Raw genomic sequence first — 24,174 nt, 5'->3', positions numbered from 1 at the left:
TTGGTCTATTCTCCCACGTGCCTGGTGACAGGATGAGGGGGAATGGGCTTAAGTTGCACCAGGGGAGGTTTAGGTTGGATGTTAGGAAGAACTTCTTTACTGAGAGGGTTGTTAGGCATTGGAACGGGCTGCCCAGGGATGTGGTGGAATCACCATCCATGGAGGTCTTTAAAAGACATTTAGATGTAGAGCTCAGTGATATAGTTTAGTGGAGGACTGGTTAGTGTTAGGTCAGAGATTGGACTGTGTGATCTTGGAGGTCTCTTCCAACCTAGATGATTCTGTGATGAAATGGTGTTGGTTATGCCAACCATATTGCCAGGTGTCAGGAGCAGGGGGGACTGGTCTCAGTTTACTCCTCTGGATGTTTTATTTATTTATTTTTTTTCTTTCTGTAAAGTGAAAACTGTTTTACACATCGCTGTTAGCACGTTACAATTAACGATGATCCCAGACACGAAGACAGGTGAGGACGGCCTCCCCTCCCCGCCACCATGAGGCCGTCCCCCAGCCCTCCGCTAATCGCCGCGCGGGGCGGGAGGGCGGCCGAGTGATGGACACTTGCCTCATCCAATTGCGGGGCGCGCCGCCGCTTGGCGCGAACGGGCGTGGGGGCGGCTGTTTCCCTCCAACGTCCCAAGCCCTTGAGGCGGCCGCCATTTTCTCGAATCCCCCCTCGCGGCGGGCCGGGCCCCGCTCCTGTCGCGGCGGAGATGGCCGGCGTGATCCGGCGGCTGGATGAAGATGTGGTGAACCGCATCGCGGCCGGCGAGGTCATCCAGAGGCCAGCGAATGCCATCAAGGAGATGATAGAGAACTGGTGAGGCGCTTGCGGTATCTCGGAAGGGGCGGACTCTCCGGGTTCGGGCTGCAGCCCGGGCGCTGAGGCGAGCCGAGGGAGCCGGGCGTGTGGAGGGCAGCAGCTGAGCGGGGGGAGAAGGGGTCGTTCCGGGGTTGGACACCCTCCTGGCTCTCTGGGCTTTGTGAAACCATGTTTGAGCTGTGAATAGTGCGTTAGAATCGTTTATATGGCTGCTGGAAGAAAAAGGAAGAAGGCGGTAAGCGCCTGTTTGGAACAGAAGTTCCAATGTGTCCGAAAACCAGAGTAGAAACATCAGATATAAGGACAATTTAAAATTCCACTTTCGTATAGCTATTTATTCTCTAGAATGGCTGTTCTATGCTGTGCTTTCTCGCTTTCCACAGCTTGGATGCTAAATCTACGAGTATCCAGGTAGTAGTTAAAGAAGGTGGTCTGAAGCTCATCCAAGTCCAAGATAACGGCTGTGGTATCAGAGTGAGTACCAACAGCTCTGTGCTGATGTCTTGTATAACCTCTTAACATTTACGTAAATCTATAAGTGTTTCTGATCTTGAAAAGAGTGGGAACAGAAAGTAGCTGTTATTATTTTCTTATCCCTGTTACATAGAAAGAAGATCTCAACGTTGTATGTGAGAGATTTACTACGAGTAAACTACAAAAATTTGAAGACTTGTCTAGTATTTCTACATACGGTTTCAGGGGTGAGGTAAGCTCTTCAGCAAGGTTTAGAAATTGTTCATTGTTTATTGGTGCCTTTCTGTAGTGCAGAGTTCACATAATTGCTCATTCACAAAACTCTATGCTGATATCTGAGAATCTGCCTTCTGAATGTAGTTTAAAATATATTTATGTGTCTTTTAAGAATATATGGATTCCTAGTGAGAGGTGTATATTCTTTTTGCTTTCTGGAGTAAGAGGTTATTTAAGTAAAACAATACCTGTCTTTTCAAGCGTTGCTTCAGGAACGTATAGGTGAAAGGCAATGGAAGTTTGACTGGATGGTAAATCAATGATGACAGACTTTTTGCTAAATGCAGTACTTAAAGCCAAAAGAAAGTTCTGGATAAAGTCTGGTTTTATAGGTACTGAAAGTCATAAAGGCTTTACTGACCCCAGTGACTTTTTTACGGGGGCTTTTATTAATTATTTGCAGGTGGTATATGAGAATTTTGTGGTGCTCTTTGGAGCTTGTATGCTTTTTCAGCTATCAGTGACATCTAGAGCAAGGTTTACAAAGATGCTTTTTCTTTCTCTAGGCATTGGCTAGCATCAGTCATGTTGCCCATGTTACGGTAACAACTAAAACAGCTGATGCAAAGTGTGCATACAGGTATGCTAGTTATGATCCAGGTAATTTCTGCTGTAGATAATAACAAACAGATGTGTTTCATGTTCTTTTCAGTGCTCTTATTGGTGGGAATGGGGACACTGAATGCTTTGTTTCTAGGACAGTTCCAAACAGGGCCCAGAATATAAAAAAACATAGTTTGAATGATTTTTATTGCAGACTGTAAAGGTAGGCTTTACCTAAACAATATAATTTAAACGTGCGTGGGGGAAGTTTTAAAAGGAATTCTACTTCAGCAGGCAGTGTAGGGTTAACTTTCATCTTTCACATTTCAGGATAAAATGTGTGTACACAGCCTGCAAGTTTTGCAAATTTCATAGGTCTCTGAACACAGAAACATTTTGTTTCACAATGCTATCCAAAAAGGGTTTTGAATATCCTTCTGAAGACTTAGCTCTAAACATAAGCAAAAATAAGCTTATTGGTGTCTCAGCTATTTTTATGAAAAAGAAGGAAAAATGTTTACATCTTGACTTTTTTTTTTTCAAAAGACTGTATGATGATGGTCTTTCTTTTATTAATTATGTAGGGTATGTAAGAGGTCAAAAGAAGTGTGTTCTTAGGAAGTCACGCAGATGCAGAATTTCAGAAAGAGCTAAATGGGTCAGAAATCTTTTATGGTCAAAATCCTGTTATTGGCCCAAAAGGAAACACATGTATAAAGTCAATAATTTATTATTAGTATAACTGAAGTGTGAAGTCTAGTGGAAGAATTATTATTAATGCAGGTCTAGTTATTAAAGAAAGCTACAATTATCCTACTATTACAATATAATAATCCTACAATTACAGGAACAGCTTGAGTAGTACAATCTCAAAATACTTATTCTGTTATCTACTACACATTCTCTGCTGTTAACTCCCACTCTCCTGCAGCCCTGATGGGCTCTGAGGTCAATACAGTCAGTTTTCTGCTAGCAGAAAGGGAGAAGCTGCAGCCAATTCACAGCAATCCAAGTTCTTTGCTGGGAGAAGTGTGATGATGATGGGGTTTCTGTCGTCTTCCACCCAATCCTGGCAACTTGTTTTTCTTTTCTGCCTAGAGCTTCTTACAGTGATGGAAAAATTAAAGCCCCTCCAAAACCCTGTGCTGGAAACCAAGGGACACAGATCATGGTAAGGTTTTTTTGTATGTTATCCTGCTGTTCCCTGGTCTTTATGTTTGTACCACTTATTGGTATGTGTTGCATTGCAAGGGAAGAAGTGGGGCATATTGCACAAAAGTGGAAAGTTGGGGAGAGACAGGCAGGCAGATCTTCAGTTGGTCTTGTGGTGAGATGATGTGACTGCAGATGTTAGCATGTGATCAGAATGAGACAGACGGCTGTGATACAGAAAAGCAGGGAGCTCAAAATAGAAAGAGCAATGTGTGTTGCAAGGTTTAGGGTGGGAGGTAGAAGCCAGCCCTGCCAAAGGGTCTGCAGGTGTGTGCTTGTCTTGCAGTGGGAATACGTGCCCTGCAGGCTTAGCGTGTGAATCAGCTGTAGATTTACGTTTGCATTTTTATACAGGATAACATAAAGAGTAAACTTCAAAATTCTGCTTTTCTCACTACAGAAAAGAAAAATAACTTGCACGCTGTTTCAATAAATAGTGAAAATTAACAACTTAAGTTGCTGTTTTAATAACATTAATAGCCCTGATTGCAACAGCTGTTTTCAAGTTTATTTGTGGTTCATGATAACAATCTAATCAGGGAATCCGTTGTTATCAGCAATAGAAGGAATATAATTTTCACTGAAAAGTGAATACTTGTAAAGGTGGTAGTGTTTTTTTTTAAAAAAAAAATAAATAAACAAAAAAAGAATGTACTAAAATAAAGCTATGTATTTCTCTAGAGTTTAAACTTGTTAGGTAAACCTAAGCAGGTAAGGAAAAAAGTCAAATGCAGATTCTTCAGAAACTTAAATGTTCTCAGAAAATTTTGTAGTATATATTTGAAAATTATCTTAATTATATAGTGAGAGGAGACTTCTTCAATGGTTTTTAATTGTTATCATCTTCTCTGTAGGTTGAAGATCTCTTTTACAATGTAAATACACGGAGGAAAGCTTTAAAAAATCCAAGTGAAGAGTATGCGAAAATACTAGAAGTTGTTGGCAGGTAAACTGAAATAAGAAACTCCAGTTTCTAGTGATGTGGAGAGCACTGTTTTGCTTGCTTGTTTTCAGAGGTATTGGCATATGCATGTATGGTATTTTTTGTTGTTGTTGTTTTTCCACTTTTTTTTTTTTTAAGCGTATGGTGTTGGATAACAGTTAACAGTCCACTTAGATAAAGAAAAAAACAGGAAGAATAGCATATTCACTCCATGCCTCTTATTACCAAGAATCCCAGCAAACAGTTGATGATAGACTGAAACGAGTGAACTCTCAATGAACTTGGGATGAAAAGAATCAATGTAAAAAACGTGTAAGAGTATTGAGATTTGGCTGAAAAAGAAAAGGCTGAATGGCAATTTTTTTTTTTTAAATAACAGAAAAAAAAAATGCTACTAGATATAACATTCCCTTACTAGGTCCCTTTTTTTTTTTTTATCTTTTGCCATATGTAGAAGCTTTGCAAGTAGAATTCAGTCAATTTAACAAAAAAAAAAAAAAGCTTTGCATTTCCAGTGAGAAATACAAAAGATAGCAAGGAGTAGCAGAAGTGCTAGCGTGCTCCCTGAATGAGCTACTTAGAGTATCTTTACTGCCCAGGAAGACTTCAGCCAGGAGGTAAAGCATCAGGTGCCAGTACTCTGGAATGGGCTGATCTGAAGTTACTAGCTGTCCTGGTTACAGCAATCTAACCTCTGTGTTTTTACCGTTTTCATCTTGCAAGGTTCTTTCTCATGACTTAATGATTTCTCTAGAAGCTTAAGCCAAGGTTATGCAGCTGTAGTGTATCAAACCTTGGACTCACATGCAGCTGAACTTTCCAGGTAGGGGAGGTCAGACGGGCCAGCCACTTCTCAGATCTTTCTCTGTATGAATTTAGAGTTAATTCTGCTATATTGAGTGAGCTTTGCTGTTCTTCTAGTTAAACCTATGTAATGAAACTGAACTAAGCAAGACAGTCAATAAAAGCTGGATTAGGTCTGGGTTGTTTTTCAACTTTTTTTTTTTTTTGAGAAATAATCTAAGTTTATCATGTTTTTTTTTTTTTTTTTTTTTTAAATGACTACAGGTGGGTTAAACAGAACAGTTTTTATAGCTGTTAAGTCTACAAAGCTTATTTTGGCTCAAATCACATTACTGGATAGCAGGAAATACTTCTTTGTTTGCCCATGTTACTAGCTGCTTTTCAGCATTCATGTAGTGACATTTTATTCTTTTTCACATACCACAGTCTTATGCTTACCTGTTTTTCAGGTACGCCATCCATAACTCAGGTATCAGCTTTTCAGTTAAAAAGGTATGTGAAAAAAAGCCCTTACCTTCACCATATATACACCTGGTCAAGTTTTTTTTAAGCAACAGAACTTTTGTACAGAGCTGCATACATTCTTCACTTTCAAAGATGGAGTATTAGCCTGTATAGGTATGAGGCTAACAAATCCTGCAATCCTGTGCCATTTAACATGTTACTTTTCTGAACATTAATAAGGAAATAATAGAAAACATGATAATTACATTGTACCTTTTTGTTAGAATTGTTATTGCTATTCTATTCAAACAGAACCGTGAACTGATTGATACTTATTTCTGATCTATTAGCAAGGTGATACCGTGTCGGATGTTAGAACTTTAACAAATGCCTCAACAGTGGACAACATTAGGTCCATCTTTGGAAATGCTGTTAGCAGGTATGTTGGTGTTGAGTTCTGTTTTGACTTTCTAGCAAATCTCCTCCCGCCTTCTCTTGTAAAGAACACAGGCTGTGCAAACTTCTGCCTTCAAGGTGAATTACAAGAAAGTGTGACTGCAGTAATAAAAAGCTCTCCTTTGTACTGCGGACAGTGACTTTTTTTTTAAAAAGTATATCAAAGGAAATAGGGAAGCTGTAAAGTTACTCCTTCAGTGTGCTGAAAGGGAACAACCTAGTTGTAATTTTGTGTGCTAATCTAAAAAAGCAGACTGTACTTCTGTTATTTATGAGTTCCTATCTTCTTGCTACACCATGAAAATCTTACCTCTTCATACTGCAGTCTCTTTGATACATTTCTGTCTTCTCACTTTTTTTCTAAAATCTTAAGGTTTAACGTTTTGACAAAAGCTGTATCAGTTGATGCTAAGTAAAGCAGTCAGAAGTTGGAAACAAAACTGGGCATCTACTCAAAATTTATCTGCCACTTCAGGAAAAATTCTCTTTATTAAATCTTCAGCTGAGAAGAACTCATAGCACAGACATGTAGAATGAGTTTCTCTGAGGTCTTCCCATGAATACCGAGGTGTCAGTTTGATTTGGTTACTAAAATCATAATTCACATTTAAGGAATTTAACTTGTAATACATGGAAACACAGCACACTAGAGAGGCTGCTTAGTAATAAGATAGACAGTATTTCTCTGCCATGCGTTTTTTGTCTACTTCCAAATGCTTGTTTGATACAGTTTTTTCTTTGTACAGTTCTGAATAAGTTGCCAATTTTGACATGTTTTGATCTTACTTTTTCAAGTGAAACCTATTTTACCCAATTTCAGATTGTGTTTACATGCATTAAATTGGCACTTGTGTATACAGAGTGTCTGAATGGGAAATAAAAAGCTCATAAGCCTTTCTTAACATGAGCTTCAGCAGCTCACACAATATGCTGCTAGAAGCTACTGAAATGTGATTGGATTTCCCGAACTAACGTACCATGAAAAGTATAAAATCTGTTATGAAAATTGTTAATGCTGTGCCAATACATGGCTATGATATTGTGATAGGTGTTAAAAAGGTACTCAAGGTAGTTTTACAGGCTCCAATCATACTGGATTACTGTTTTACATTCTCTTAGGGAGAGATACGAGGGTGCAGAAAGAAACCAGTGAAAGAAAGAAAGAAAATGCAGTTGGCACTTCATTATTTTTTTGTGGTTAAATAATTTTGTGTCTCAGCAAAGAATGTTGGAGCCCTCAAATCATACTGTAGCTTGCTGTAACTGTGGCATAAATAGAACATAGGACAGTGCTGCTACTTGTGAGTACCCTTTGAAACTTGCATTAACAGGAGAAACTTTGTGTGTGTTTCTGTCAAACTGTCAATAGGGAATTGATAGAAGTGGGCTGTGAAGATGCAAATCTGGCCTTTAAAATGAAAGGCTACATCACAAATGCAAATTATTCTGTGAAGAAATCTGTATTTTTACTCTTCATAAACCGTAAGTTTAAAAAAAGTTTTACAATCATATTGCTTCTTATGTACTAATCAGAACAAAATTTTCTGAAGAATTGCAAAAATCTTTTGAGTATAAAAATTCTTGAAAATGTTGAAGAATAAATATTACAGGTAACTGTAGATTTTAAGGTGTTTTTCTATGTGTAATGTGGGTCAAGTTTTGCTCTGTAAGTACTGGAGAGCAGGTAAGACTGGGTCTATATTGAAGGCTGTGAAATACCGAGGTAATGAGGGTATCTTGCGCAGTAACACAGAGTGGTCTCTTCCTTCTGTAGCAACATGAGCTCAGGATGCAGTGAACATTGACTGTATGAAATACTGAAAGGGTAGTCTGGTTATTTTCATATTTGTGAAAAATACTTCTAATTATAAAGCAAATACTAAGATGATACTGCCTAAACCTGTATTTCTCTTGGAGAGGTCTAGGGAAAAAGAGGGATAAAATGTGTGCCTTTTAAAGATATAAAGCATAAAGATATTGCTCTGAAGGTTTAGTTATTCACTAGCATTTTTGGAAAACAGAAAACAGCATTTTGTTCTCTTTCAGATCGACTGGTAGAGTCAACAGCTTTGCGGAAAGCCATAGAGACTGTGTATGCTGCTTACCTGCCAAAAAGTACGCATCCATTCCTGTACTTAAGGTAAAGTAATGGGGAAAAAGTAGCCTTTTGGTACTATCTTACAGGATGGAGCTAGGGTGAGTAGGTTTAGAAGGTCATTTGTGTTCCCGATGGTAGTGCTAAGTATTGTACTGAGGTAGGTTATTGCTAGACAGGAGGTAATTCACCATGCATCTTCAATGTTACCAAAAAAAGTCAGCACAAACAATTAAAGACAGGCTTTAATTTTCATAAGCAGTGAACTTAACTAAGCTTAAGTCCTTTGACATTATGCTCTTTGCTTAGGAAAATGAGTTATGCTAGGAATACAGCAGTGCATTTAAGACCACTCAGATAATTTTCCAAATGCCATTCATATTTTTTTCTTGCTAGGAATTATATTTGTATCTCTCTCTTTAATAGATACTGTTCTTCTTGGTATATTAGTGTAACAAAAAAGTGAATTACATGCTGCTTACTGGAAGTAATTATTTACAAAAAATAGGTAAAACCAGACTGCTCTCTTAAAAATTGGAGAGTATGAAATATTTAAGAGCTAGTCAACTAAATGGTAAGCAACTAAATCTTGTCATTCACCAGTGAAACTTAATGATATCCGGTGCTTTCTAGGAATAAAGTTCTTGCATTGCAGTGTTTGGGGTCATTGATAATGACAGGGCATCAACAAGTAACTCATGAGACACTGTGAGTAAAAGCTATTTCCAGAAACGGTTTTTAGTAGTGCAGTGGAGACGTTGATTTAAGTTTGCATGTGCAAGCTGACTTTGAGTTCAGAGTAGGGTTCTTCAGAGTAATTATTCTTTTAATATACCAAACAAATTTTGACTGTAGTGTAACTTTAGTAGGTTTTGGGACTATTATTAGCTTCTTTGCTTGTGGTAATTTGCCCCAAGTCTGACAGTCTTTATACTGAACCAATGTGTGCTCTCTGCCATCCATGGAAGATTTTAGGTTAACTACCTTTAAAATCTTTTCCAGCCTGGAAATAGCTTCCAAGAATGTAGATGTGAATGTGCACCCTACAAAACATGAGGTCCACTTCCTTCATGAAGACAGCATTCTAGAGCGTGTGCAGCAGCACATAGAGAGCAAGTTACTGGGCTCTAATTCCTCAAGGATGTACTTCACTCAGGTGAGAATACATGTTTCAAGTAACCACAGCTCTGCGCTCTTTTAACAGTAGTGGATGTGTTTACCTTCTTCAGGAGTACAAGCTAGGCAGTGATGGATAGTCATCACTGTTACGCTGGTAGCGTGAGATCTTTGCTCTGTTCCAGGGATGGATTTCTTTAATATACCAGTGTTAATAATGAGGCAGTAAACTTACTGGAGAAGGGCATGGAAATATTTTAAATAACTTTCTGTCAAGTATCTGTTCAATCTTCTTGATTTTTACAAGTATATTACCCTTCACATGCACTAAACTTCTTATTCTGCCCTTTTTTATGAGAAAGATGTGTGAGGAAATTGTTTATTCTGTGTATTTGATGACATTTTGGGTTTAACCTAACCAGAAAAATAGCGGGAAAAATCTTCCCTAATTGCTTTTTACATATAGCATAGTATGCTAAGTGTAACCTTCTAAAAAGTTTTCCTTGTGATTTTTAAATGTTTTTAAAACTTGTCTCAAATACAAACTAATGATTTCAGTAATTGCCAAGATGGTGACACTCATATTATGCAGAAAACCACTGCAAAGCTGGTGGCCTGTTTAAGCAACTGACATGGTGTCTGTGGGGTTTGGAACTTACCTTTGAGCAGTAAGGCACTGTGAGGAGCATGGTTGGTCTCTGCTTTTACTTACCTATTGTTGATGTCTGCTTCCCCATGTTTGAATGAAGACATTGCTTCCAGGGGCTGAGTGTTCTTCCTGTGAGGTGGTAAAATCAGCAGCAAACCCTTCTGCAGCCACAAAAGGAAGCAGTGATAAAATCTACGCACACCAGATGGTCCGCACTGATTCCCGAGAGCAGAAACTGGATGCTTTCCTTCAGCACATGAACAATCCCCTAAGCACAGGCCCTGCTGAAGTGACCGTGGGGGTTATTAATGCAGCACCTCCAGAGGGTCCTGCCAGGCTGCAGGATGCTGAAATGGAAGATGTCGGTGATCTTGAAATAGCTGATGTCCTTGAAGCGGCTGAGGTTCAGCAGGATGTGGCAATGCCTGAAGAGCTGAGTAAGAGTAGACACTTGTCTTCTGAGAAAGCACTTCCTCGGTAAGTCTCATCTTTCCTGAGGTCTTGCAGTCCTACCTGGTTATTTCATGGCTTTGCCTTTAATTTAGAGGGTTTTCTGATACCTTAGGACTTTTTTTTTTTTTTTTTTTTTTCCAAGAAGGAAACCTTTTCCTAGAAATTCTCTCTTTACCTAGAGAACTCCTCATGGTATTTCAATGAGAAATCCAACTTAATCTGTGAACTGTAACTTACGTAGCTCGTGATAAATTTTCTAACTGGATTTCTGTGCATGCTGGAATGCAGGAACCTATAAAAATAATGATGACCTTGACTTTACTTGAGGAAGATCATAGTGGTCCTCCTCAGTTTGGAGGACACCACTTTGTGGTATGACTGAAAGGTAGAAACCACATCACTGAATTTTGCAGACACTACCCTGGTGAAGATAGAAGCACTGTCATCTTCTACAGCCCCTGCAGGGAGCTGTTACGAGAGGCCAGAGAAGTGTATGTGTGGGGCATCATTAGAAATGTCAACATTTATAATGTGTCCTTTAGAGCCCATTGGCTTGTTGGTTAACAGACATCCAGTGTGACCAATACTGAAGTCTTAAATTCTTTATGAATCATCTTTTTCTAACAAATCATGCATAGGAAGTAAAAAAAACAAAACAAAACAAAAAAAAAACTGGAAGTGGAAGCTTTGGGAAACTTTGTGCATTTCCTTTTTGTAACGTACAACGTGTGAATGCAGCAGACCATCTGTTTGTGTTTTGCTTCAGTGACAGGAGGATAGAATATACTTCCTTTTTGTTTCTGTATTGCAGAAAGAGACCACGGGAAGACACTGACATAGAGATGGAAAAAGATGTTTCCAGAAAGGAGATGACTGCTGCCTGCACCCCTAAAAGAAGAATTATCAATTTGACCAGTGTGTTGACTCTTCAGGAGGAAATTAGCAGCCGGGCACATGAAAGTAAGCAGGTGGCTTTGATTCTTCGGCTTATTTCACCAACTAAGTATGCCTGCTTGGACTGCTGAGGGGAAGATAGTTAGCAACACAGTGAGCTTATGGGCATGTTTTTAACTGAGCTTTTGACAAACAAAATTGTTAAATGTCAAGTGTCAAACTCTGAACAGTCTGCTACTAAAAGCAGGAGACGTACTGGGAAGACTTATTAAAAACTAGCATACCTTGCTAGTAGGCAAATGCTTCATTCTAAATAGTTTGTAAACTCTAACTTGTGATTTTTTTTGGTATTGGTTATGGCACAGCTTGAAAAGCTATGGTATTTTGTAATTTTCAAAAAAATAATTGTTTATAGTTATTAAAAATTTTGATTAATTGTGTGATTACAAAATATTCAGAAGGAAAACTTCATGGAACGGGCCTGATGGTCATATTTTCTTATTTACTGCTTTTGCTAGTCATTTTTATTTGGATCTGTCCCACTTATGGGAGGAGTTCAAAAAAGGCTGGTGAAATACTCTTTTGTTTTGGTGAAAAGGTGAAATGTTTGCAGTTCTTCCTAGGGTTGTTTCTTCTTTGCTCTTTCAGTTGCTTTAAGAGTCATATTGAGTCATATTCCAGTATTATTCAGTTGGTCTAGATGTTAGGAACCTCGTGGTTTTTTGTCACTGAATTGTGAATCTGGGGAGAAGCTCCACAGCTAAAATGGCTAGACTAACAGACTTCTGAAATAAATAACTGATTAAAAATCTTTAGAAGTTTTTTTTTCTTTTTTTAAAGATCAAGGTTTCTAGTAAGTAGTACCCGTGCTATAGAATAAGTTCTGCAGTAGGCTGGTAATTCCCTGTTAGGCTGTTGCGGTTTAAATACTGAAATCACGTAGCTATTCCTGTGCCATGAAATATTCAAAAATCCCCTGAAGTACACAGCACAACTTGTGCAGCTGCTTGAGGTTCTCATCTTCACGTATGTGAGAAACACAAGAGACCAGAGTAAGAAATGCTCTTCTTGTCACCTTTTCCAGCAGAACACAATATTGCAATGCAATTTGCTTAGTGTAATGCTTTGTACATGGTGTGATGGCAGTGCAGAGCTCCTATAATGAAGTTGTTTCTGAGGGCTGTAGTGACATTTTTGGTAGAGTGCATAAAATGAACAAGGAATCCAGACTCTGCACTCTTCTTTTTTCAAATAAGAGAGAAGAGGCTGGAAACTTACGGAGGGAAGATGACACTGACTATGGCCCTAATCTACTGCATTGCCAGAACCTAGTCTGATAATCTCTGTGAGATTTTGTTGCAAGTTTCTTTTGCTTATACAGTTTTCTTTGAAAGAAGTCTACGCTCCTATCCTAGTCTCCTGTGGCTGGAAACAACTTCAGAAACTCAGGTTATTCAAATCAAATTGAGAGATTTTTCTTAACAGTTAAACTAGAAATGTGAATTTTTGTAAACTGTCTCATGAGTGCTTTAATATATTATGAATATATGCATATACAAAGGAACGATTTAAGATTTTAAAATAAACTAGAATTGGTAGTATGTGTATATTAGGAACTGTAGTGCAGTAGTAGCTGAACAGTAGGCAGACTTTAGTCACAAATCACTCAACTGACTAAATTAGGGCGGAGTTGCACACAGAACATTAACCTCTTTTTTACTTTTTTCCCCTTGTTTCAGGTCTTCAGGAAATGCTACGCGATCACTCATTTGTTGGCTGTGTCAGCCCTCAGTGGGCTCTGGTGCAATATCAGACAAAACTGTATCTTCTCAATACAACAAAACTCAGGTAAAGAACCTCTCACACTTGCTGGCAGTTCAAGTGATTACCTGTTACCAAGCTAATTAGAAGGAAGAAGGAAATGATAGAAAATAATTTTTTCTTATGGCCTATCCAGAAAGCCATGAGACTCATGATTAAGCAACCTTTCGAAACAGTAGAAACAAGTCTGGACTGCCTGTGAAAAGCTGCAGAAGCTCTTAAATGCCAGCCACTGCACTCTGTGATCACAGACTGGAGTAAGGGAAATAAATTTTAGTTGCTTTATGCTTGTCTACAGCAACTACTCGTTACCTACAGTGGAAAGATGAGTGAGCAGAGGCTTTAGACAAGTCAGTGACTTGATCCACTTGGGTTAAGAGAAGCTGCAGGATGTGATCATAACATAAAGCTTTTCACCTGCGATCTTACTGGGCCAGACACAAGGATATTCTCCTACTTGTTACAAAATTAAAGATGGACTTGTATCAATTTCCAAGTTCCTTTGTATTTCTTGCAGCACAGCAAAGGATTAAAGACCATGAAATATGAGGGATCTGGGAACAAACTGATAGCAGCTGCATGGTTACATAACAGCTCTGCATCAGTGTTGGTGATGTCAGAAACTAAGAAACAATTATAAACATCTAGAGAGGGAGTATGAATCTTAAACTGTTGAGTTAAAAGTAAGATCTTTATTAACATGAAAGGATATGGTCATTTATTGTTTCAAAGATGACCTTTACTTTTCCCCTTTTAATTATGGTACCTTGGAGATGCATGATCATGTCTGTGTAACTAATTTTTTTTTAAACTTCAATTTAGCCAAGAACTCTTCTACCAGATACTTATTTATGACTTTGCAAACTTTGGAGTCTTAAGGCTATCTGTAAGTATAATTTTACATTATTTTATATAAAAAATGCTTATCTAAAGTGAGGCTGCCCTTTCAGATAATGTATATGTTTATAGGTTCAATTTTGTACCCTGTAAGAGTGATGCTCCATTGCTGTCACAGTAATACAAAATAGCAAACACCTTGAGTCATTCTGTAGCTACAGCTGTATCTTGTGATCCTGGGGGCTTGTTGCTAGTGTTGCTTCTGACTATTCACCTGGCTTTGCTATTGCTTGATACATTTAGACAAAATTAGAATACTCAATCTACCTTTATTAGAAAGCGTAGAGTGCTATTGCTTATCCTGTAAATATCAATACTTGGCAAGATTGTGGGCTGCAGAGACTTGTAGCAGAAATCAGCTTAATTGCTTGATTAGCAGAACTGTCTGCTCTGAATCCTGGAAGCTGTATAATGAAGTTAGATTGTTTGTGAAGGAAAAAGCTACAGCCTTTCCTGGTGGAATCACTAACAACACTTCTGTTTCCTCCATTTTTAGGAGGCAGCTCCTTTATATGAGCTTGCAATGCTTGCTTTAGAGGACCCTGAGAGTGGCTGGACAGAAGAAGATGGCCCAAAAGAAGGTCTTGCTGAGTACATAGTTGAGTTTCTGAAAAAGAAGGCTGAAATGCTGAAAGACTATTTCTCTCTTGAAATTGACAAGGTATATGACTGCTACTATTGCTCTTTGTTCTACATGGTGCTACAGTTTGGTAACTGATAACCACAACAGTTTGCTTGCTGTACTTACTGATAGACAACTCCAGTAAGGTTTAGGTGGTTTACCCCTTTCATTTAAAAAAAGGCTCAGGACTTACGCTGCTTTTAGAGGGGGACTATGCAAAGCTTAATTAATTAGTTATCAAATGAGTCATCTCCTCACTAACTAGTCTGTATGTCTCCTGTCCAGCAAGGTTGTAGAACTCGAGGATGGGAATGACAAGGTCAAGTCCCTTTGGGTTAGGATCGGCAGGGACAACAAGGCTAGTGTCCTGGTCGGGGTCTGCTATAGACCGCCGAACCAGGATGAGGAGACGGATGAGGAGTTCTACAGGCAGCTGACAGAAGTTGCGAAATCGTCAGCTCTTGTACTCGTGGGGGACTTCAACTTCCCAGACATATCCTGGAAGCACAACACAGCCTTGAGAAAGCAGTCTAGGAGGTTTCTGGAGAGCGTGGAAGATAGCTTCCTGACGCAGCTGGTTAGTGAGCCTACCAGGGGTGGCGCCCTGGTAGACCTTCTCTTCACAAACAGAGAAGGACTGGTGGAGGATGTGATTGTCAGGAGCTGTCTTGGGCAGAGTGACCATGAAATGGTGGAGTTCACTATTCTTGGTGAGGCCAGGAAGGGGACCAGTAAAACCGCTGTATTGGACTTCCGGAGGGCTGACTTTGAGCTGCTCAGGACACTAGTTGGTGGAGTCCCTTGGGAGGCGGTTCTGAAGGGCAGAGGGGTCCAGGAAGGCTGGGCGCTCTTCAAGAGGGAAGTCTTAATGGCGCAGGAACGGTCTGTCCCCATGTGCCCAAAGAGCTGGCGGGAAAGAAGACCAGCCTGGCTCAACAGAGAATTGTGGCTTGATCTTAGGAGAAAAAAGAGGGTTTATAAGCTTTGGAAAAGTGGGCAGGCCACTAGGGAGGACTTTAAGGATGTAGCGAGGCTGTGCAGGGACAAAATTAGGAAGGCCAAAGCTCAGCTGGAGCTCAATCTGGCTACTGCTGTTAAAGATAACAAAAAACGTTTCTATAAATACATCAACACAAAAAGGAGGACTAAGGAGAATCTCCATCCTTTACTGGATGCGGGGGGAAACTTAGTTACAAGAGACAAGGAAAAGGCAGAGGTGCTCAATGCCTTCTTTGCCTCAGTCTTTAGCGGCAATACCGGTTGTTCTCTGGATACTCAGTACCCTGAGCTGGTGGAAGGGGATGGGGAGCAGGATGTGGCCCTCACTATCCATGAAGAACTGGTTGGTGACCTGCTACGGCACTTGGAGGTGCACAAGTCGATGGGGCCGGATGGGATCCACCCAAGGGTATTGAGAGAACTGGCAGAGGAGCTGGCCAAGCCACTATCCATCATTTATCAACAGTCCTGGCTATCGGGGGAGGTCCCAGTTGACTGGTGGCTAGCAAATGTGACGCCCATCTACAAGAAGGGCCGGAGGGCAGACTCAGGAAACTACAGGCCTGTCAGTTTTACCTCAATGCCAGGGAAGCTCATGGAGCAGATCCTCCTGAGAGTCATCACGCAGCACTTGCAGGGCAAGCAGGCGATCAGGCCTAGTCAGCATGGGTTTATGAAAGGCAGATCCTGCTTGACGAACCTGATCTCCTTCTATGACAAAGTGACGCTCTGGGTGGATGAGGGAAAGGCTGTGCATGTGGTCTACCTTGACTTCAGCAAGGCTTTTGACACCGTCTCCCACAGCATTCTCCTCAAGAAACTGGCTGCTCTTGGCTTGGACTGGCACACGCTTCGTTGGGTTAGAAACTGGCTGGATAGCCGGGCCCAAAGAGTCGTGGTGAATGGAGCCAAGTCCAGTTGGAGGCCAGTCACTAGTGGCGTCCCCCAGGGCTCGGTGCTGGGGCCGGTCCTCTTTAATATCTTCATCGATGATCTGGATGAGGGCATTGAGTGCACCCTCAGTAAGTTTGCAGATGACACCAAGTTAGGTGCGTGTGTCGATCTGCTTGAGGGTAGGAAGGCTCTGCAGGAGGATCTGGATAGGCTGGACCGATGGGCTGAGGTCAACTGCATGAAGTTCAACAAGGCCAAGTGCCGGGTCCTGCACCTGGGGCGCAATAACCCCAAGCAGAGCTACAGGCTGGGAGAGGAATGGTTAGAGAGCTGCCAGGCAGAGAAGGACCTGGGAGTGATGGTGGATAGTCAGCTGAATGTGAGCCAGCAGTGTGCTCAGGTGGCCAAGAAGGCCAACGGCATCCTGGCTTGTATCAGGAACAGTGTGACCAGCAGGGCTAGGGAGGTGATCAACCCCTGTAGTTGGCTCTGGTGAGGCCGCACCTCGAGTACTGTGTTCAGTTTTGGGCCCCTCGCTACAAGAAGGACATCGAGGTGCTTGAGCGGGTGCAGAGAAGGGCGACAAAGCTGGTGAGGAGTCTGGAGAACAAGTCCTACAAGCAGCAGCTGAGGGAGCTGGGCTTGTTCAGCCTGGAGAAGAGGAGGCTCAGGGGCGACCTTATCGCTCTCTATAGGTACCTCAAGGGAGGCTGTAGTGAGGTGGGGGTTGGTCTGTTCTCCCATGTGCCTGGTGACAGGACGAGGGGGAATGGGCTTAAGTTGCGCCAGGGGAGTTTTAGGTTAGATGTTAGGAAGAACTTCTTTACTGAAAGGGTTGTGAGGCATTGGAACAGGCTGCCCAGGGAAGTGGTGGAGTCACCATCCCTGGAAGTCTTCAAAAGACGTTTAGATGTAGAGCTTAGGGATATGGTTTAGTGGGGACTGCTAGCGTTAGGTCAGAGGTTGGACTCGATGATCTTGAGGTCTCTTCCAACCTAGAAATTCTGTGATTCTGTGAAGGTGTGTGGCTTAACCAACTCCGATCTACAGGATCACATTTGCTCTTCATGGTTCTTGTTTTGGGCACTCCAATTCCATACGAAACAGAACAGCTTCAGCAGGTGCCATAACTCAGGCACCTCACATGAGTTCTCAGAAATGGGACTGGTGTAGTCAGGGATTAGAGGTTGAAGAGAAAGCTGAGTTGAAGTCTCCCTGTGGTACAAGGTCTAAATTCAGGCAGTGTAAGTTAAATGCCACCACTGATGTTCTGCCTAGAACTTAGGCAGAACGCAGGCTTTAAAACTTTTTAACCTCAGCTGCCCTTAAGGCTCAGCAGTCCTCCAACAGGTAACAGTTTTGGTTCATTAACTGCAAGAAAGAACAGTTATTTTTCTTACTGAAGCAGCAGTATTGCCTTGCAGGAAGGAAATCTGATTGGCTTGCCACTTCTGATAGATACCTATATTCCCCTTTTGGAAGGACTGCCTATGTTTATCCTTCGTCTGGCCACAGAGGTAAGTATTCAACAATTCATTCACAAATGACTTTTTCCACTTAAGAAACACTGGAATGAATCAAAGTCCTTATCAGAAGCTGCAAAGGAGAGCCTAGAGTTGATTAACTGCACTGTTACATACTCCAGACACTTTTGCTATGGTTATTGAGTAGTTGTACTGCACCTCTGTATTAGTATCTGTTAATTGAATGTTTTGATCTGAATGTCTCCAGTTCTACCCCTTTTTGTTCAGTGCCTCCACCTTAGCAGCACAAAAATGGTCAAAATATTATGACTTTTCCACCTTAGGAATTTTTGTTAGGTCTCTGGCTGCTTATTCAGGCTCTATTAAATAATTTCTCTTTCTTGAAACAGGTAAACTGGGATGAGGAAAAGGAGTGCTTTGAAAGCCTGAGTAAAGAACTCTCTCTGTTTTACTCCATTAGAAAGCAGTATTTAATAGAGGAAGCCACCCTGACCCACTCCCAGGTACTGTAGTATGTAACTACTTAAATGAACAGAGTTAAGACATGAATTCCCTCAACTATAGACTTGTAATGCCAACTCTCTTTTCAACAAAGTAAATCAAGTAGCAGTGCAGCAAGAATCTGAATGAAAGAGTGGGGCTTGAAGTTTTCTGAACTGTGTCTCCTGCCAGAACCTTTTAACAGCAGGCAGGCTGTGCACTGTGCTTAATATTGCAGCAGGCCTTGGCCTCAGAGTTTAGGATGTCTTTTTATCTTATTCAGCTGCAATAGTTTTCTATAGAGGGATTCATATAAACATAAGCAGACGATTTTAAGTACCTGCTTCATCATTCAGTTCAGCTAGCTCATTCTGCAAGTGGCATGACTCAAATAGACTTTTCAGAACTAAGAGTTCATGCTGTACAGTTAACTTTAACACTAGTGGAATTTTAGTCTCTGTATTCTGATAAAGTTGAAATGCTCTCCTTCAGTAAAAGCTTCAGCTTGTTTCTACTTTTTCTGTATTTCAGAATGAGGAATCTGATTCTGTTTCACCACCATGGAAATGGACTGTGGAACACGTTGTTTACAAAGCTTTTAGGACTTACCTTTTACCTCCTAAACACTTCACAGATGATGGCAACATCTTGCAGCTTGCTAACTTGCCTGACCTGTACAAAGTTTTTGAGAGATGCTGAACAAGTAGTTATTTGTATAGACTTGTACGTGTTTTATTTTATTTAACAGATGAAATCTCAGCTGAGGGAGGAAGGTGTTTAATATTATACAAATATGATAGCAAACATTTTCCTTCAACTTATCAAAGAATAAAGAAATATTTTGACTAAAATGTTTCAGTTAAATCCTCACTCATGGTTTGAGTGTCAATATTAAACAATCCAGCAATAGAATATAATAGAGATGAATCAAGTTAAGTGATCTTGAGTTAAAGTAGGAGGCTGGTAGTGTCAAACATACATGGAATGCACTTAAGGTTAATTTTTTAGTACTGGATGAGCTATTGTGTTTCAGATCCAACTAAACTAAAAGATATGCCTCTTGCCATATGCCAAAAAATTAGCAATGTTTTGTACGTAGTCAAATCCTCCAAAATACCACTTTAATCTGCAGAATCCACTAGAAATACAACTACTGAAGAGTGATGGTTTCACAAAGTGAATAAAGAATGAACAGCACACTGATCTTTCTGCTCACCAAACTACTCTAGCATCCTGTTCCCTGAGTAGGCATAGGGAGATTTGTTACTTCCAGTAGTATTTCTCAAAGAGCAATTTTTTTCCCCCAAATCCACAAGCTACCTACCATTTACCTGCATTATGGTTGAAACTGCTCTTTTTCTGTAGTTCAGAGCTTTACAAAACTATTACCTAAAGTCACCTTGTCTCCTAAACAGGAGAAAAATGCAGGATGTATTTTGCAGTGCTGCTTGCAATAACGCAAAACATTCTCAAGCCTGTTATGGAGTACAAATTGACAACCAAATAACCGTACCAATTTTGTTAATAGTTTGGGGTTCTTATTTTCTTCCTTTTAGTTTCTTCGTTGACAACTGCCTCTTGAAAGAACACCCAGTCCAAACTTTGTTTTCAAGCCCTTCCCCCCAAAAAAACAAAATAAGTTACAAACAGCACACAGCCACATCTGCTGCCTTTACTACAGTTCAGATTCACCTCTTCAAATTAGAAAAGGTCAGCGTGATCTTTCTTGCCTGCTTTTTTTAATTGCTCAGATCATCTCACTGTTGTCGACGGGAGGAAGACACAGACGCTCAATACGAGTGAACAGTGAACTTCGACTTTAATGGATAGCTCAGTCGCCTTTTATCTAGTTCGAAACTCATAAATATTCTTAAACTAAACTTAGGATTGGCTAACATTTTCCCGCGCTTTGCAGTTGCTACCGTCCTGCCCCAGGGGGTCTACCCAATCGCCCAAGGGCATCGTGTCCTTGATCCTGATTGGCTCTCAGCCACCTGTGTATGTGCCCAGACCCATGTAAGCTAAGTACGGTACTTTATTAGCTTATTGCCTCCCAGCTGCCCCACATTCACATGTCCCACTTCACTTAACCATTCCTCAACAATTCCCCCGTTTTTATTTTGCTCAACAAATACCTTCTGTGTGAGTTGCTCTAGTTTCTTAGTTAGGCAGTTAAAGATTACATATGCAGCAATTATAATCAATATAACTATAAGTAGAAACCGAAGTCCCTCTTTAACTAACTGAACCCATCCACCCATGTTCCCAAAAACAGATTTAAGCCAACCGTCAAACCAACTATCTTGTACTACAATTTTTTGTGTATGATCCCTTAACCATTTCAATTGCTCATGAATTGACTGACCATGGTCAGAAAGGTTAAAACAACACATTCCTTCCACATCTTCACACCCATGTCCCTGAGCCAGCAACAAGAAATCAATAGCGGCCCTATTTTGCAATACAGCATGTCTCAGACTCTCCATATCTTATGACATTTCAGAAAGAACTTGTGTTGTTACATCTGCAGTAATGTCCATTGGCCTCAAATCCAAGGGTCCTCGATGTTATGTTGGTCCAGTTCATTTTATTTTGCTTCCCTTCACTGAGTACAAAGCATGTTTGTGTCCAGTTGCTACTGCTGTTTCCTACTACCACAGACCCCGAGAGATCCAGTTCTTGAGGGTCCCATGGCAGTGAGTTATTAAGAGCTTGCAGGGCAGCGACTACTCCATCCGAGACGTTTGCAGAAAGGGATCTACTGAGTAGAGTAATACTGGCAGAATATGGTGCTAACATTTCACTCAGTTCCTCTGGATCCCCTATTGGGACCCCAAACAAACATGTTCTAAAAGGATCAGATGCAGAAGCGAGAGACAGACAGAATGTGCTCTGCCCAGACTGATTAGCCCAGGTGACCCATATATTCTGGTGAGGGTCAATTTTCCCTAAGATGGCATTACCATGTCCAGCCATTATTATAACTGATAACATAACCAAAGTCCCTTGCTTTGTTCATTCAGCCATGGTCGCTGTTATCCTTTCTTGGTGACTTTTCTTCAAGGGCTGGTTTTACATCAGATGTCAAATGCATCACATAACACAACTATACAACTTAACCCTAATAACACTACAATTACTGTAAGCACTCAATGGCAACACAATTAATAGTAAGCAACAACTCAATAGTAACACACCCAAACCCAATCACTTGATGGTGATTAAAGGCTGCTCTTGATAGTTGTCGAGGTGCCACAGCCCACGTCACCGTCAGAATAACTATCAGGAACCTCTTCCTGGTCGTCCTCGGCGCGTGCAGACTCCAAAGCTGCTTCAGTCCGCTTTGCAGTGATCCACCGGGCACCCACTTCCGGCACCACTTCAAAATCTCTATAACATTTTATAACATTTTTGCAAGTAACCCTACAACCACATTTATCACAATACTACATGCAATGATGATTGACACCACAGCGAACAAAATCCTCAATCCCTCCTTGATCAATCCCAGTAAGCATCTATGCACTGTTTCAAACAAACCAGTGAACCATTGATGGAAAGGATTGATACCATATTGACTCTTTCTCATGTGCTCTTTCAAGAAAGTAATAGATTTGTGCATTGACTCAGTACGATCAAAAAGTTTTAAACAGTACGTTCCCTTAAGTTTCTCCAAGTGGCTACTTCACACAATGACTAATTTCCTATGATTTCAGCCTGTACTATGGCAATAAATGCGCTCTCACTAACACAGTACACAGCACACTTGCACACTCAGATCACACTTGTACACCCAGAGCACACTTGCACACCCAGAGGCCTCTGGCACATCTCACTCTCAATCATACCACAACCTCAATCATACCACGAGAATATAATTTAGAATGATAAGCAAACAAACAAGTATTGCCTCTCATTGTGTTCCTCGTGAAGTGACTTGCAACACTTTGTTTTAAAACCTTACCCTTACATAAATACTTTCAACACAAAACACCTGGACATTTAAGAATAACACATCTTGAATTGTTCTTCGGGGTTGCAATGGGGGAGCTATCCATTCCAATACCACAGTTTCCACTCCCGTCTCCCCCGTTTTTATTTTTTGCTGTGTGATAGCACCCATCAAGTATTGCGGACCACACAGAATAGTAAGATCGAGTGGCCTGTCGGGTATGCGTCGATGTGTGACACGCGTTGTAATCAATGATGCAATTTGTTGTAATATTTCTGACTGTTTTTCTGATAATGTTACCTTTGTGGCAGGGTCGGTTCCTTTTAATAATGGCCGAAGGGAATTCAACAGTTCATTTGGAATTCCGACCACTGGCCTAATCCATTGTAAATCTCCTAGCAGTTTTTGAGCATCATTGAGGGTTTTGATGTTCGATTGGATGGTAAGTTTCTGAGGCTGAATAGTGGAATCTGTAATTTTCCACCCCAAGTACTTCCAGGGGCTTGCCTCCTGAATTTTTTCTGGTGCAATTACCAGTCCCATTTGTTTAAGAGCAGCTGCCAGAGCATTTTTCTGTTGCAGGGAAAATATCTCCTTCTGGGCTAGCAAAATATCGTCCATGTAATGGTAAATTATCGTTTTGGGCCATGCGCGGCGAATTGGTTGAAGTGCCGCATCGACATAGAGCTGACATAAAGCAGGTGAATTACGCATGCCCTGAGGTAATACAGTCCACTCAAATCTCTGACATGGCCCTTCACAGTTTATGGTAGGGAGTGTAAAAGCAAACCTCTGTTTATCATTTTCATGTAATGCAATTGTAAAAAAGCAGTCTTTAAGATCTACAATTAACAATTTCCACCCTTCTGGTATCATAACAGGATTAGGTAACCCAGGTTGCAGTGCTCCCATAGCACACATTTGACTATTAACTGCTCGTAAGTCGTGTAGCAAACGGTATTTCCCTGATTTTTTGGGAATCACAAAAACCGGAGTATTCCAAGGGCTTGTTGACAGTCTCAGATGCCCTTGTTGATACTGTTCCTGTACTAATTTATGGGCATGTAAAAGACTTTCCCGTTTTAGTGGCCACTGTTCAACCCACACAGGTTCATCAGTTTTCCATTTAAGTGGGATTGGGAAAGTCCGAGCAATGGCCACACCTAAAAATTTTGATGATCTGTCGTGAGAACCACTCCCATTTGGGCAAGGATATCTCGCCCTATTAACGCTTGTACTCCCTCAGGCAGTGATAAGATGGATACACTGCAATTTACCACCTTATCACCTATTGTCCATTGCAGCACTGGTGATCAACGAGCAAGAATCATACCTCCTACTCCTGATACCGTGGCACTAGACTCAAATGTAGGCCAATGTGACGGCCAATCTTTTGTGCTAATTATCGATACATCAGCACCAGTATCCAACAATGCCTCAATTTGTATTTTCTCATCCTTTAAGCACACAGCGACCTTTTGTCGTGGTCTTTGACGCATACCAAATGTCAATAGCACCACTTTTCCCGTGGAGCCAAATGCTCCCTGTCCTCGATACTTTCCAGATTCTGGTGCTAACGATTCAGCAAGATGAGGCAATGGGATTAATTGTGCTATTTTTGTGCCCTGCGGCACATGAATTGGAGGGAACATTGCAGAAACCATAACTTGTATTTCCCCAAGGTAGTACTTATCAATAAGTCCAATTAATATTTGTAATCCATTCACAGTGGCAGACGATCTCCCTATTAATAGAGCTCCCACAGGTTCACCATTAATAATAATTGGTCCAAAAACTCCTGTCCTTACCCTGGTGGGTCTCGAATCCAATAAAGTCACATCGA

General features: G+C 40.8%; 1 protein-coding gene across 1 annotated transcript; it reads left to right on the top strand.

The window, feature by feature from the left end:
* Window positions 1–646: 646 nt before the first annotated feature.
* Window positions 647–19,582, top strand: MLH1 (mutL homolog 1). Its single transcript, XM_032182834.1, has 19 exons — window positions 647–820; window positions 1,207–1,297; window positions 1,431–1,529; window positions 2,080–2,153; window positions 3,215–3,287; window positions 4,183–4,274; window positions 5,525–5,567; window positions 5,870–5,958; window positions 7,345–7,457; window positions 8,022–8,115; window positions 9,073–9,226; window positions 9,936–10,312; window positions 11,100–11,248; window positions 12,922–13,030; window positions 13,826–13,889; window positions 14,397–14,561; window positions 17,840–17,932; window positions 18,289–18,402; window positions 18,911–19,582. The coding sequence occupies exons 1-19, from the start codon at window positions 714–716 to the stop codon at window positions 19,076–19,078; spliced, it is 2,268 nt and encodes a 755-aa protein (XP_032038725.1). The 5' UTR covers window positions 647–713; the 3' UTR covers window positions 19,079–19,582.
* Window positions 19,583–24,174: the final 4,592 nt, after the last annotated feature.

This window comes from Aythya fuligula, chromosome 2 (genome assembly GCF_009819795.1).
Source record: "Aythya fuligula isolate bAytFul2 chromosome 2, bAytFul2.pri, whole genome shotgun sequence".
Lineage (NCBI taxonomy): Eukaryota > Metazoa > Chordata > Aves > Anseriformes > Anatidae > Aythya > Aythya fuligula.
This window is presented reverse-complemented; position numbering and strand designations above follow the sequence as displayed.